This window comes from Saccostrea echinata, unplaced genomic scaffold (genome assembly GCF_033153115.1).
Source record: "Saccostrea echinata isolate AGI-Se365-2 ecotype Australia unplaced genomic scaffold, CSIRO_AGI_Sech_v1 ptg000015l, whole genome shotgun sequence".
NCBI lineage: Eukaryota > Metazoa > Mollusca > Bivalvia > Ostreida > Ostreidae > Saccostrea > Saccostrea echinata.
Genome location: NW_026889764.1, coordinates 1,109,025 through 1,125,691, shown reverse-complemented (window position 1 = coordinate 1,125,691; position 16,667 = coordinate 1,109,025). Strand labels below are relative to the sequence as shown.

The window sequence follows — 16,667 nt, the reverse complement described above, 5'->3', positions numbered from 1 at the left end:
ATGATATTTGTCCAAATTTTCAGAAATTTTGCTTACTAAATAAGCTATACAAAGTAAAGGCAAAAAGAATTGGTGTGATGTGTCAAATCCCTCAATCTGACAAGTAAAACTTTAATTTCTTATAAGATTACATGTCTTTACTTTTGATCTGCAATTAGTCTCTCTACACTACAGAGGGTACAAAGGTAGGAAGGAACAGAAGGGGGGTAACTTGCAGAGGAATGGATAGAAACTCTTATTTAGGCCTTCTACTTGTGGTTTTCCATGGAAACATGACAACTGGTATCAAAAATAGCTTTAATATGACAAATGTACAACCAATTTTTTTTTGGCACATACAAAAATTAATACACATAGAATAATATAAATATATATATATATCACAGACCAAAAATTATAAGAGAAAATAAGCACCATTTCTATTAAAAATATTAATTTCAAAGAAAAATATCAAAATAAGCTGTAACAAAAATGTATTGAATATCACAATCAAAATTAAATACAGTCAATATTTCACTTAATTTTACCTACAAAATCGCTTTGCTACTTGACACTGTATAATTCTGAATGCAAATAAATACATGGACTATTAATACACCAAAAAATCTAAGTACTTGTATAATATCAATACATTTATAGTATACTGGTCATTATGATAAAAGTGGAAACCTTCTGTGTGTCTTATTTCATAACAATTAAAGGACCCCCCCCAACACACACACACACAATAAGTCAAAATTTCTTGAATAAATATTGGAAACTAAAAGTACTAGAAGGGGTATCTTTTAAAAATTAGAATGAATTCTAAATTCTGTACAAGTGTGATTTAAAGTAGAGATTGAGTACTATTTAATAAAGTAGAGTACACTCAATAACTTTTTTTTTTCTATAAAAACACAGTATTCATTAAAATAAGAATGTTTAACATGCATGTACAGTTATACTCTTTTTCTTTCAAAATTCCAACATTACAATATTTTTCTCTGAATACAGAATGATTTTTTTTCTGAAAAATGAGCTCTTTATCAGATGAAGATAATATCTCCTAAAAGCTTGTATAAATCTATTTCAAGAAAAATCCTAGGTTTTGCCAATACCTAAGATTTCTCATCAAAGAGCCTCAGAAAAATATCTGTTCAATCTCTACCACACTATTTCCCATACACTGCATGCCCGGGAGGGGGGGGGGGGGTGGTATTGGGCTTTAAATGATGTGACACAGAATATCCTTCTACTTTTGTCATAAATTCACCATGTATGTCAAAGATTTTCACACAGTGAACTCTCGAGATCACAGAGAACTTACACACATATATTAAATTACATGAAACCTTTGAAATCACTTGTATACTCAAGAAAAAAAATTGCACAAGCAGGATTTGTTTTTAACCTTAAAGGGCAATTATCTATTCCATGCTTAAAGTAAAACAGTATAAATCTGGTCAGATTTAATGATGGTAAAAAATGCTAATATTAAATGATGTTACATCCTTAGGAATAGATCTGCTTCTTTTTATTAGCTCACCTGAGCCAAAGGCTCAAGTGTCACAAGTTTTTCTGATTGAAGACTGTCTGGTGTCCATGTGTCTAGCTGTCTGTCTGTCTGTCTGTCGTGTGTCTTCTGTAAACTTTTCACATTTTCAACTTCTTCTCCAAAGCCTATGGCCCAATTCAACAACACTTGCTACAAAGCATCCTTGGGTAAAGGGGATTCAAGTTTGATCAAATGAAGGGCCAAACCCTCTTTTAACAGGTGATAATTAAGAATTAGTGAAGATTCAAGTTTGATTTAATCATAGCTCCCTCAAGGCTAGATTTTGGTTCACAATATGGAATATCAACATTTTTATGATTTTTAAGATTTCTTAACTGTTGATGAAGAACATCAGGGCCAAAGTGACTCGGGTGATTATTTTGGCCCATGGGCCTCTTGTTCTAGTTTTCTTTCAGTATATTTTAAATTTCATCATCCATTTGTGTAACTTAAATTTCAAAACCTAATTACTAAAAAACAACCTGAAAATAATTTGAAATGAGCAGAAGGGAAAAAGTATTTCAGAGACACTAACGTCATGTTTGGCTTGGTATTTATGCAGCAGCTGAGGCTGTTGAATTTACCACCCACTGATTATATAAACACGATTGTCTGATCATTTCAAAAATGTGAAGCAAAGTCAAGGTTTTCCTTACCACAGTAACCTGCACATAGCAGATTTTAACAGGTGGAAATTTCGAGGAAAAATGCACAAGCTCAGCAAGCCTAATTGAATCAACTTTTTTTGCAATTCTGTTCAAGTTCTAGAAACAAAAAGTATCAATTAAGAAATTTCTTGCATTTTGAAACACTTTTTTTTGCTGATGCACCGAGTAAACATGACGTATTTTCTTTGAAACTGTTCTAATACAATGGGGAAAAAATGATTATAGAAGCCAATTATCCAGTCTCTAGGCTAATACACTGTTATAACCTTTTTATCATTCAGACATGATGTTTTTACATAAAAGAAGTGTGCAATATGCTGGGATTGCACCTCAATGTATAAAAAAGATCACAGATGTCAGATAAATTTGATAAAATGTTGTAAGGGGAGGTAATGCTGATTGGTCTGGGTGGATCACTAGACCGATATTTAAAGGTCATAAACCGCAATGAACAGTTTTACTTTCTAATGGCAACAAGCCACCCAGCCAGACTTGGAGAATCATCAATAAAAATCTCTACCGCTTTGGCCCAGTTGGCATTCATACAAAATATCGTACAAATTCTAGAGTGAGAAAAAAAAAATTCTTCAAGATTTTTTGAAGAAATAAAAAATAAGCTGGAAACAATTATGAAGAGGATTGTTAAGAACGTAATGAAGGGCAATAGAAGAGCGTAATCGAGGGCGATAGATTACAGTCCTAATTCTGACAGGCTGTGATTGTTAATATCACCTTGATGTAAGTCCTTCAAAATGTTGTTTATTGCTGTTCTAGATCATAGGAGGCTGTTCAATACCTCATTACAGATTGTGCGTCACTTTCTTCAGAATTATTTGTGATTCTTTACATCACAAACAACAATTTTAATTAACATTGCCCCACTAACTCATTTACGCACTTTTAGATTAATTTGTTTTGCTCACAGTGTGAAGAATTCTAACAATCCTTGATGTATATATTACATACTTCATAATATGCAGTTGAAACATGAAAAAAAATGTTTTGCACCAAATTAATTTCCAAGAAGTCTTGATATATAATAAATATTAAAGCAATAGAAAAATAAACAACTAAAAAACATGAGGTAGACATCAAAATATAAAAATTATGTTCTCTATGACATGAAAACAGAAAAACAACCGCAGAAGGATTGCACAAAACCATGATATCATCTTCACGTTTGGAATCATAAGGAGCTATAAGATTGCATGCAGTACTTGGAACATTTCTAATTCTGATGTAATAGCTACAAAACCATCATTTATACAAGCAAAAGGCTTCCTGATTAAAGAGTCTTTCAGCCTGCACTCAGATTCCAATGTTTCTACTGGGTAGGATTAATGAATTGTAAAGAGACATTTATACTTCTTTATAAAGTATAGGTGTCTGTACTGAAATTCCAGTTCTTTCTCAAGTTGTGTTCTATTATCATCAAATATCATCATTCCTTAGTTTACAGTTGCACCTTCATCAATTAAGAATTGATAGGTACTTTTGAAAAATGTCAAAAACTTTTATAAATCTTAGAAAATGAATTCCAATGACACATCTGTAGCAGAGCTTTGGTATCTGAATTCAAGACAGTGTGAAGTCTGGCATAAATAAAAATACTTTTTTTTTCTCGGCCCTCAAAAAAATAATGATGACTGCACAATAGACTTTCTTATAAAATCAGTAACGTCTCATCCACCAAGGTTGCTGTCGATATCTATCTGACCAAATTTTACTTCTATAACGCTGGTTATGATTGCGTTGTTGGTAACGATTGTATTGCTGGTAACGCCTTCGGTGTTGGTTTCGTGCCTGGTTACGATTCTGAACCCGGTTTTGATTACGTAACCATTCTTGATACTGTCTATCTCGTAACAACTTATAATACCTTTCATACCATCTATTGCGTCTTACCGATTGCCAAGGGTCCACTTTCCAGCGGCGCTTAGTCTGGCATGGGCCACTGTTGCAGGCCTGTCTGACAATTGGACGCTGTGTGCTGTTACACATGGTGTCTTGTAGGATGTGATTGTTGCTCACTTCACAGGTCACCCTACGACTTTGTATTCCATCTCCACCACAGCTCACAGAGCACTGCAATAAGTAATTATGTATTTACCACGGCCAAAAGTTAATATTTAAGAGTATGGGTTGTGTAAATGTTCTATTAAAAAAAACGAAAATACAAGTATCAAATTTCTTGCAAACTAAACACATTTAAAAAATCTAAAGAAGCACAGAAAGGGTAGAATATTGAAATAACAAAGTTATGGTTACTTTTCTTCTATAATTACAAACAAGTCACAACATACCTGAGACCAAAGCCCGGTTTTCCATGATGGACACTGAGGCATGTTACAGACTCGAGTCTCCTCTGGTTTGCGGTCGACGTCACATTTTTCACTGTGTTCATTGTTAGACAGACAAACCACCAATCTTCTCTGCCAGCCAGAATCACAGGTAACTGAACACTTAAATGGAAAGTATCTTTATATTGTTTCATATGAAAAACTGCAAAAAGCTTTAGTTGTTGCTGGCTCATCCTTATCTCCAAGACATATCATTCTAATTATGGCTTATTTTTCTGCTTTGGAATTAAAATTTTAATTTTCATATTTTGAAAGTGATTGATTAAATCTAAAGGCAAAGCTTCAAGATGAAATCTTAAGAATGCTATTCTCATTTCCTTACTTTGGTCCAAGGACCTGTTCTCCAGTCAACAGACAGTGGGGAGGTCGTACTTATATTGGGTGCTTCTGACACAGTGTCCCCAGGGCAGTCCCCCATCTGACATTTGCGAGCGGTTTCTGGTCTGATCGCAGCATTACACTGGTGGTCTGATGTTCGCTGGTGGTTGTAGTTAAAACAGATGACTTGACGCACCCTCTTTCCCTCCCCACAAGACACACTGCACTGTAAGTGAAGGAAGCTTTATAAAACATGGTTTCCTCATTGAACATTTGGTGATATTCAAGTACAGCTGAACTGTATCAAAATTACAGTACATTAGTCAACCAATATAGCAACTTTTGCTAAAAAAAAATATGGGCATGTTTACAATATTAGGATAATACATGTACAAGTTTTTAATGATACTGTCTCTGGTTTTTCAAAATGAAAAAAATCTAATGCTCCTCGGGCTTCCAGAACTTATGAATCTAGAATCTAGAATGCTATAATTAATCGTATTTGCAGTGCAGTTCATCAAACTTGTGTAACCCTTTTAAGTTTCTAAATTCTAATCAAATTCTACAATCATTTTTCCCATAACATCATTTTTTAGTGCATGGCAAACCTTTGATTGACAGCAATTATCAATTTTATAAATATTCTTCTTACTTAATTCATATATAAACATCTACTTCCCATTCATAAATAACCACTCACTTAGTGACACTGGATATTAAATTGTACAGTAACTGTAAACCATATTTTCTACATCATTGCTAAGTGAATCACATTTTTGAAAGCCAACAATTATCAATCTTTTACAATTCTTTGGCCTCTCTATTGCTTCCTAAAAGAACAATAAACTTCATTTCAACTGAATATTATCCCACCACATAAATCACTACTGAATTGTCTATTCTATAAGTAATCACCAAAAATTTTAATTATTTCTTACATTGTATATCCTTTTTTTTCCATGGTAAATGACAACAGTTCTCAATTTTTCCTTTAAAGAGCTACAGAAATACATAAATCACCCTAGAATTATCTCCCCTGTAAGTAATGGTCGGATATTCCATTTGGTGCAGTTTTTTTTCTAACACAGTAAAACCATTTTTTCCTATATCAATTTAAAATGCATGGCAAAATTATGAATGACAACAATTATCAATCTTTAAATTTTCTCTGCTCTCTTCCGTTTCCATCACAAATCATTTCAATTAACAGCTACCCCCCTTCATAAATCACCAATGAGTTATCTCATTATTGTGCTGAACGGATACTGAAGATGGTGGATTTGACAGGATATACTGTCACATCAAGCCAGTTTATATCTATGTTAACAGACTCATCAGCATTAAAATCAGCTTTGCTGTCAATGTTTGAGGTGTAGTTTTGCAGCAGTGGAGATCAGAAAACAGATAGCAATGCTCACTGCTGTGGGTCTGTCAATTCTTATTGCATACAATGTCACATCCTATAGTTACAGAATATCCTTCAACTCTTCACTTAAAAGTTCCCTCTACTGAGGAATGTGTAAAGAACTTTTTTTTTAACTTACATATAGCAGGAAGGTTTGAAATATCTTACGCAGGTCTACCATATTTTACTTTCTAATGTTTGACTATTTTTCTACATTTTGGAAGCATTTGAGGACTATGAATATATCACCCAATAATAAAAATCTACGATGGCCAATAAAGCAGAATATTACATCAAATACTGGAGGTGACATTTTCTACTGTAATATAAAATTTTAAGCAATTTAATCACCATCTGATTTATCTCATGAGGAAATTAGGAGTTAAGAGAATGAGATGTTGTCAATCTAATCAGAAGTCTCCTGTAAATATATTATCTCTGATTAAGACTTAACTATTACCAGGGTGCATGATTCTAGGCAGTACTACTCTAGTTGAAGGGAAATGGTCTATATTTACCTGTCCCCAGTGGCCTGACCTCCAGTATCCACAAGGTCGCTCTGAACAGGCCTTTGAGCTGATGGGTCGGTCCAGTTGACCACAGAGGGACGGGCTCCTCACATAGCCTTGAGCATCCTCACATCTCACAAAGCGGTTCCTCCTGCCCTCCCCGCAGGTCACAGAACACTGGAAAGACGTAAACACATATAACAACAAAAATTAAAAACTAAGTTGAAGAATTCCACAAATAATAAAATTAATTTGATAAATTGAACAAAAATTAAAAGTTATTTTACGAATTAAATTTAAGCAGTTAGTCCCTCCTTTCAAACTCTCTATTATAATTTACATTTTTTGATATTTAAGATATCTCATATGCATAAGGAAATTTCCTTTCCACCTTCTGATAAAACAGTAAAAATGCCTCAATAGATTGAGATATAACATTGCAGGGTTGATTTGCTCTCTGACCTCGACTGACCCTCAATAACTTCAGTCAATCAGACCACACAGATCCCCTCTGCTGTTAAACATGTGGACCTTGGGTAATTAATATCGCTTCTCATATGTTATCTTGATACAATCTTTACAAGCTGGCAAGATTTTTTCCAGGGATAAGCTTGTCTGAGGCACTAGATCATGTTTCTCCTTGCCTTGTTAAATTCCAATTAACATGTGAGATGCTGTATTTTAATGAGCATCTTGTCTGATTCCTTATACCATTTTCAAAATGTGACAACTTTTTGTGTCGGTCTGCATGGCTTCCTTTTTCTTTTTTGGCTTGAATCACACATGCATGTGTGCATCAATGTTCTATTTTAATCTTTAATCAAAAAAGTCCTTGAGGTTAAAATAGAATTCATTAGCCACCGGAGATTTAATCACATTACTTGTTAGATATGCAGTTTTGAATTAAAGAGGGCCTTTGAAGTTCAGAAAAAGCTTCAACATTTAAAATCAATTAACGACTATCCAACTATTTTTAATACATGTATTCCTGAATAGACTTTTTCTGCATCCATTACATATAATACTGCAATCTGTTCAGTATCAATTCTGGCTATTAGGGGAATATTATGAACTGAAACCTTGCCTTGATAAAAACAAGGCGGAGGGAATTAAGACAAAAAACCTCAGACAGAAAACAGATAATCTATGCTGGATTAGTGTAATGACCTGACATATCTTGAACAACAGCAGACACTTTATATTGACTTGTAGCCTCCCCTCAAAAAAATCACATCTTCATCAAGGTCATAAAGGTGCTTTGCATGGCTGCCAACTTAATTTGAAGAAATGAAATCAGCTGACAGTTTTAAGGATTAAAATGTGTTAAATAACCTTTCACTGTTGTCTACATCTCTCAAGTTTCCTTTGAACCTCCAAAAACCAATGCCAATTTACAAGTTTGAGAACTGTTCAATTTATCGACAAAATCTTAATTCTGTGGCTTAGACAGATCACCAGCACCCAGCCATGTGCCAATTTTTTTTGTTTTAAACTCAAGAACACTCCAACACTGTTTAAGAGCAATCAGGTCAATTTGAAACCTAGCTCACCTGAGACCAATCACTGGTTCTCCACTTGACTGGTTGCTGTGTTGTTGTTGTCTTTCTTTCTGTAGTAGTTGTAGGAGGAGGGGTAGTAGAAGTAGTGGTCATTATGTCCATCATTTTGGGGGACTTTGTCTTCTTTACCATTTTCAGGCGGGGTTTTAGGGGGCATGGTCCCATGTAACACTTCCTTGTGTCATAAGGTCGACTGGAGGGGTCACAAACCCCACCCCGTAGGATTTGGCCCTCCTTGCTTCGACACTGGACATTTCTGACCGAAACTCCATGTCCACAGCTTACAGAGCACTGACAGAAAGAAAGGATCACAATTAATACATATCAGAAGATAAATATTCAATTTCTATTTTTCTTATCTGTTATTTCATTAGAATTTCCCAATTAAAGATGCAGTCTTCTACAGAATTCATCATATAGAGCCCAAGGCTATACCATTTTGGTGAAGGTGAGTAAAAAATACTAGTCAGCACTCTCAAGAAGAGATCATTTGTTTAAAAAAAAAAATATTTGAAGATTATCTCAATTTGAATTAATCTGACTCGTCTCTGACTCTATCAGTAAAGTGCTTGCAAGCGATTGTCTTTACACTATAGTTTTCTACTACATCTTTAAGCTACTCTTTGATCTCATCATTGCTCTTCAAAGAAATAAATGCTTTAAGTTTATTAAAGAAAAGTGTTGTGTGAAAAACAAATGACTGGCCTCAGACCAAGTAAAAAGCAATGATTCCTCATTGTACACAAAATCAAGAAAGAAATAATAAAGATTTAATTTGTTCGGAATAATAAAAAAATTCCTCTGGCAAGTACAATGTACTGTTATTATGCAAAGTCGACAAACTGTTAAGACTGATGTCTTTGAAAAGTTTCATGAGTAGGACTGAGAGGACATATCTGACATTGACATATATACTATATGGACTGGAAGTATCAGTCAACTGTGACAGTTTCAATTGTGTCAAGTTACCTTAGATAGAAATGAAAACTTCTGAACTGGTGATGCTGTTTAAGGTTTGTTTGTATTTTTAAGAAAAAAATTAATAAGTATTGCAATATTGAGTACATGTAACAAAACGTCCCAGAAATTTTTTTTTTTTACATTCTGAATTAAATCACTTATTAAAACTTGATATTCACAACTTTCATATTCTTCAAATTAATTTTTCATGATAGTAAATATGTCAAGTAACAAATTTTATATCCATTTTTTTCTTACATATTAACTGCTCTATGTCTAAGACTGATAAAGGAGACAAGGACACCTTTAAAGAGACAAAATGTGGAAAAATAATTATGACAGTCTGAAGTAAAATCTAGTCCCCTGCTCTACTGCTATGGTAATTGATAGACTGTTCTGTTACCCACATAAAACCCCTCAACTGTAACCCCTAGCTGTTACCCTAATGATGTAGAGACACTTTATGAATGGGGGACAGTCTATTATCAGCCCACAAATCTCAATGAAGCGAATTCAGATAGAAACATCAAAGTTATTAAATTCCATTCAAGTTCTTCTCTACCACCTCCCCTGACCTTGCTTGTCTATAAAAGTCCTATCACTGTGTCTCTTCTTCTTATCATGTCACATCAATTCTCACTCATACCCCTCCATCCGCCCCTCCCTCTCCTAGTTTGCTGAAAAATCACCACAACTTATATTTGACTTGAGTAAAAATATGTCCTGATGACTTTTTTGACCTGCCCCTGGCCTTTTCAACCCTATACTCAAAACAGTCCGACACCCACAATAATGGCATGGACTTGACAGTGAGATTAACTCTAATCAAGTCTCCAGGCTTTGTTGTTTACAAGGAGATTAAAATTAAAGTACTCTTGTCAGGTTAAATGCATTTTCATTTAATCAAAATTACTCCAGCTTTACTACTTTCTAATAAAACTAAAGGAGACCAAAGATTGAAGTTTGTTCATTGTGGATTTCCTAGTAATTTTCAATTGTTTAAAACTCTCTAATTAAAGTATGCATTTCCCAACTTTCAGTACATTTTAAATATATTTAATTCATCAGAAGTCTTGAACATCAAAAAAAAAAAAAAGCCGTTTCTTTGAAAATTTTCAAATTTGTTTTCTTACTGCTACATTTCTACGAGAATATATAGGAATACAATGCAATAATAAATGTACAATCATGAGACATATTTCAATTCAAAGTTATAGACCAAGAAGAACAGCTACATCTTCTCAATAAAATTATGAGCAGAAAAAACTAGCTTTATAATGGGGGAATACTTTATTGCATGTCACTTCTCTCATCTCTCCCCATCAATAAACTCTCAATGATAGAATGGAGAGGTTAAATTCAGGTTCCTATCTGAACCTTAATCCTAATTAGATGCAACACTCACATCTTTAACTTGGTGGTAGATCATCAAACAGAACATAGAACAGCGGCTTATGGATTATCTGGAGCCAGCATGGAGAATTTATCTGTCTAATCTAATACATGACAGATTATCTGAGAGATCAGGGGTAGATAATCCATCACACCATGGCCACTCAAGGGCAGATAACCCAGATGAACCTAATCAAGCTACTGATCTACAGGATCTTGACAATAATCTTAGCATTTCATCAATCAGTTTACAAGAAGCTCTCAAAGAGAATGGTCAGTTACATGACTGTCTGGATCTAAGGCCAATGATTCTACCTTACTGTATATACACGGCTGCACAGCAGTGTACAGTAATATACATGTAGATACGTCAATAATGATGATATCTCTATATCATTATTGCTTTATTAAATTAAAATGAATCATTTTCTTCTTGGTCTCCATGCATATCTGCAAACATATACATTTATTATGGTAAATAAATGTGGAATACTGATTAGGAAATCATATTTTCTTTTATCATTCCATATATCAATGTTTATCTCTTTATTGGTTTGAATTATCTACAGAAATAAACTTTCTTTCACAGATGAAAAAAAGTGAAAGATACTATCAGGGCATAATCATTCCAGTATCATATACTGCAGCTTATATCAAGCTCCAATTTCAGAATAAGAAACTTCAGAATAAACCCTTTGTTACCTACAGCTTTAAACCAGATTCTTTATACACAATGACTGTCAAGTACAAGAATTCAGTGTATTTTCTGGACAAAATAACTTTATTCCATAGTAAGGAAAACCAAACAACAATTCTTTTATCAACAAATAGTTACATCAGAGTTTCAGTAAGCCACTTCCTTTATCCTGATGACAAATTGTTTCTAATATATACACACTGATGTACATACCCTCTCCCAGCCTGATGTGTGCCAAATAGGACAGGGTCCCTGATTGCAGACTTCCATGTTTGAGGGCCGACTGTCTCTGTCACATTCCTTCTCGGGGACTTTAGTTTTTCCTTGGTAACAGAAGATCTTCCTGTGTCGGATTCCTGCTCCACATGTATGGGAACACTGAAAGAGAAAAAAAAAATCGAACTTTGCAAAGGCGAGACTGGCACAAAATTGACCAAATTTTGACAAAGTTCTAGGACCCCCATGTCTTCCTTACCCCATTCCAGACACTGGCGTGCCACTCCGGACAGGGGTGTTCATTACATTTCTGGATCATCACCTTCCCTGTGTCATCACACTCGGTGTCTGGAAGCTCATTCTGACGATAATCCATACACCTCCCTACCCTCTCCTGGAATCCTCCTCCGCAGGTTTTAGTGCACTGTGAAAGTGAAACAAGTATGACTAAAATTTTATTTCGACAATAAAAATCTGAGTGTGAAACTTTATTCTGTTTACATACTGCCAAAATCAATACTTTGTCTCAGAAACATCTGCCATGCTGTTCAATGGTAAATTATAAGGGTACTTCAACACTTCAAAAATATCTTCCAACATAGTAATGAAGTAATTTTGATTAAAAGCCACTGGGTAGAGGAAGTGTTTATTAAGCATATCAATAATTGTTAATAAATGTTCACAGGAAAAGAAGCATGTTTCCTGATAAGTCTCTACTGTAACTGTCAGTGCTACAGATAACCTTAGAGTTTAAAATCCTTTTTTTAACAAGAGGCCAATGAGCTTTGACGGCAACCTAAGACTCACAAGTTTCTGAGGCTTTGAGAAACTCAATCCGACCTAAAACTAGAACTCTGGACCCATTTGACATGAATTTTACAATATAGTGGGGGATATTATGTTTATTGCTGAGTAATAAGGAAAATTTTTACAGATAAAATGCATTTTTTATAATTATTAACTAAGCCCTACGTTTGTGCCTACATTGTACGTAGAACCCAATTATGGTTTTTTTTACTATGGTATTTCATATCACTTACTTCCCTTTAACCAAATAGACACCACATATCAAAATTGGATGAAATAAACTCAACCATCGCAGAAAAGGCTGAGAATGTTCAAAAGTTTTTGGATGACAATAGAACAGATAACAATACCTGACCTCATAATCTTACCCTGGACCACTCTGTGTACTGCCACTGTGTGGGATTACACTCCCCTGTACACATAACAAGGTCCCCAGGGCGGTGCCCTGACCCCTTGCACTGATCTTCAGAGACAGTTTCTTCCCTCCAGTTGGTCTTCTTTATACACCTTACAGTCTGTTTAGACACCCCTTCTCCACATCTAGCTGAACATTCATGTCTTTCAGCCTCCCACCTTAAAAACATAGGTAATCAAAGATTACGAAGCTCACCTCGACGAATGTTATCTATAAGTAAGGCAAATTTCACATCATATTTTTTTTCTAGTTAGGGTACATCCCAAGATCAATATCCATGCAAGTTTGATTTAAGTAGGACTTATAGTTACTTGGAAATAGACCTGCTCAAAAAACTGTTTACTAATCAAGAAAATTTTGGTCAGTTCCAACATCCAAGGCAAGTCTGGAAGTTTCATCCTTGAATGCACCATCTATGCAAGTTTAATCATAACAGGCCATAATTTTATATAGCTAATCCAAAAAAAAATTATCCTGGTCACTCATCTAGAAAATGTAAGTAGATTCAGAATCCAAAGAAAGTTTGGAAGTGTTCATCCCTAGATACAGCATCCATGCTAATTTAGTTAAATTATTGCTAAAATTCACTCATGTGGAAAATCTAGGTCTGATCCAGCATCCGAAGCAGGTTTGTTAGTGTACATCCTTAGATGCATCATCCATGCAAGTTTGGTCCAGGTAGGGCTTATAGTTACTTGGGAATGGGCCTGCTCCAAAAACTTTAACCTGGTCACTCATCTGGAAAATCTAGGTCAGATCCAGCATCCAAATCAAGTGTGGCAGTGTCCATCCCTAAACGCATCATTCATGCAAGTTTGGTCTAGATAGGGCTTATAGTTACTTGGGAATGGACCTGCTCCAAAAACTTTAACCTGGTCACTCATCTGGAAAATCTAGGTCAGATCCAGCATCCAAAGCAGGTTTGTTAGTGTCCATCCCTAGATGCATCATCCATGCAAGTTTGGTCTAGGTAGGGCTTAAAGTTATTTGGGAATGGACCTGCTCCAAAAACTTTAACCTGGTCACTCATCTGGAAAATCTAGGTCAGATCCAACATCTGAAGCAGGTGTGGTAGTGTCCATCCCTAGATGCATCATCCATGCAAGTTTGGTCTAGGTAGGGCTTATAGTTACTTGGTAATGGACCTGCTCCAAAAACTTTAACCTGGTCACTCATCTGGAAAATCTAGGTCAGATCCAGCATCCAAAGCAGGTTTGTTAGTGTCCATCCCTAGATGCATCATCCATGCAAGTTTGGTCTAGGTAGGGCTTAAAGTTACTTGGGAATGGGACTTGCTCCTAAAACTTTAACCGGGACGCCGACGCTGACGCCGGGGGTATAGCATAAGCTCATCTTGACTTCGTCGAGGTGAGCTAATGAGTGTAAACTTCAAGTTCTATCATTAATTATCATATTATAGTACCAATTGTAAAACACCCACTTTTTGTTAATCAAAAAAAAAAAAACATTGTCCTGTATCTATATCTCCTTTACATTTTCACATAAAAAAGACCCTTTTTGTGGCTCCAACCCAGCTTCCTTAAAAAAATGGTTCAGGGTGGGACCAGGCAAATGCAAGTTTTCTTTCATTATCAAAAAAAAAAATGAAACTTGCTCAAAACAAAAATAATGAAAGCTTAACAAATTTCAACTTTTAGAAAGTTGGTAATTGAATGTTTTTGAGAAAAGAACTTTACCTAAGAGAACATTCCATATTGCAATGCTCTGTTCTTGGGATTGGCTTGGGAATCTCAAGACGCTCACATTTTTTATCTGAGACAATAATCTTCTCTTCATCATCACTAACACACACAACAGTCCGCTTTCTATAACCTACAAATATATACAATATAACTTTATAACATACACAACAGTCCGCTTTCTGTAACCTACAAATATATACAATATAACTTTATAACATACACAACAGTCCGCTTTCTGTAACCTACAAATGTATACAATATAACCATATAACACACACAACGGTCCTCTTTCTGTAACCTACAAATACACAATATTACCATATAACACACACAACAGTCCGCTTTCTGTAACCTACAAATATATACAATATAACCATATAACACACACAACAGTCCGCTTTCTGTAACCTACAAATACACAATATTACCATATAACACACACAACAGTCCGCTTTCTGTAACCTACAAATATATACAATATAACTTTATAACATACACAACAGTCCGCTTTCTGTAACCTACAAATATATACAATATAACTTTATAACATACACAACAGTCCTCTTTCTGTAACCTACAAATATATACAATATAACTTTATAACATACACAACAGTCCTCTTTCTGTAACCTATAAATACACAATATTACCATATAACACACACAACGGTCCTCTTTCTGTAATCTACAAATGTATACAATATAACCATATAACACACACAACGGTCCTCTTTCTATAACCTACAAATACACAATATTACCATATAACACACACAACAGTCCGCTTTCTATAACCTACAAATATATACAATATAACTTTATAACATACACAACAGTCCTCTTTCTGTAACCTACAAATATATACAATATAACTTTATAACATACACAACAGTCCTCTTTCTGTAACCTACAAATACACAATATTACCATATAACACACACAACGGTCCTCTTTCTGTAATCTACAAATGTATACAATATAACCATATAACACACACAACGGTTCTCTTTCTATAACCTACAAATACACAATATTACCATATAACACACACAACAGTCCGCTTTCTATAACCTACAAATATATACAATATAACTTTATAACATACACAACAGTCCTCTTTCTGTAACCTACAAATATATACAATATAACCATACAACAACAATTCTCTCTCTGTAACCTAGTTATACAATATTATCATAGAACACAAACAATAGTCCTCTTTCTATAACCTACAGTCGCCTGCATGGCGCAGTGGTAGAGCGTCTCCATATGAGTGAAAAATTCTTGAGAGAGACTTTAAGCAACAATCAAACAAACAAATCAAATTTATAACCTAAAAATATATACTATATTACCATATACATATAACACACCTAATTGTTTTCTTTCTGAAACCTAAATGTACAATATTTCTACCATATACTGGTACATGTATATCCCAGGTAAAATATTACCATCCTTAAACCTGCAACAAGGAGTATGCTGGGGGATCAAGTGATTGAGCATAAACTCACAACTGAAGCATAAAATCTTAAGTTGTACGTGTACATTATTTTCCACTCTTCATTTTCTTAAATATAATAACACAAGATATCTATATAATTCTGTGAGTAAATGAATATAGGAGGTGATATTTGCCTACCTTGGCATGTATTGTTGCATGGTTCATATGGCCCATCACTACTCCACACAAACCGTGACTCCACATTAAGGACGTAGGTGTACTCTATATTAGGGGGAAATAACTCTCCAACTGACAGCACCTGCAATGTATATAACTTATAACAACATGGTGGAAAAGCAGCAACTTATTTCTGAAATAACAAATCATTTACAGGACAGTATTTTCAAAAACAACTCTTTTCTCCCTCTCTCTAAAATTGCAATTAGAATTTCTTTTTGTAATTCTCTTCCAAAATTAAGAAAGAACCTTCAATTTTTATTTCATTTTCGGCAAATTTGCTTGATAACGGGTATATTTTTTTCTATTCATTTCTGAAGAAAGTTTTCATTGAAGCTATATGGGCTACATTACAAAAATCTTTACACAAAACTCACATAATCAGACCTACTTAAGCAAATCTGAGACTCCTTCAAACCATTTGTAAAATTACACATAAGTAAT

General features: G+C 34.6%; 1 protein-coding gene across 1 annotated transcript in view; it reads right to left on the bottom strand.

Moving 5' to 3' along the window:
- Positions 1 to 16,667, bottom strand: part of LOC133187973 (A disintegrin and metalloproteinase with thrombospondin motifs 9-like) — a 91,611-nt gene that overhangs the window by 15,075 nt on the left and 59,869 nt on the right. The window contains 10 exon segments of the mRNA XM_061323365.1: positions 4,108 to 4,287; positions 4,506 to 4,664; positions 4,885 to 5,106; positions 6,804 to 6,971; positions 8,345 to 8,644; positions 11,616 to 11,780; positions 11,878 to 12,042; positions 12,794 to 12,998; positions 14,538 to 14,673; positions 16,185 to 16,305. Coding sequence (XP_061179349.1) covers positions 4,108 to 4,287; positions 4,506 to 4,664; positions 4,885 to 5,106; positions 6,804 to 6,971; positions 8,345 to 8,644; positions 11,616 to 11,780; positions 11,878 to 12,042; positions 12,794 to 12,998; positions 14,538 to 14,673; positions 16,185 to 16,305 — 1,821 coding nt within the window.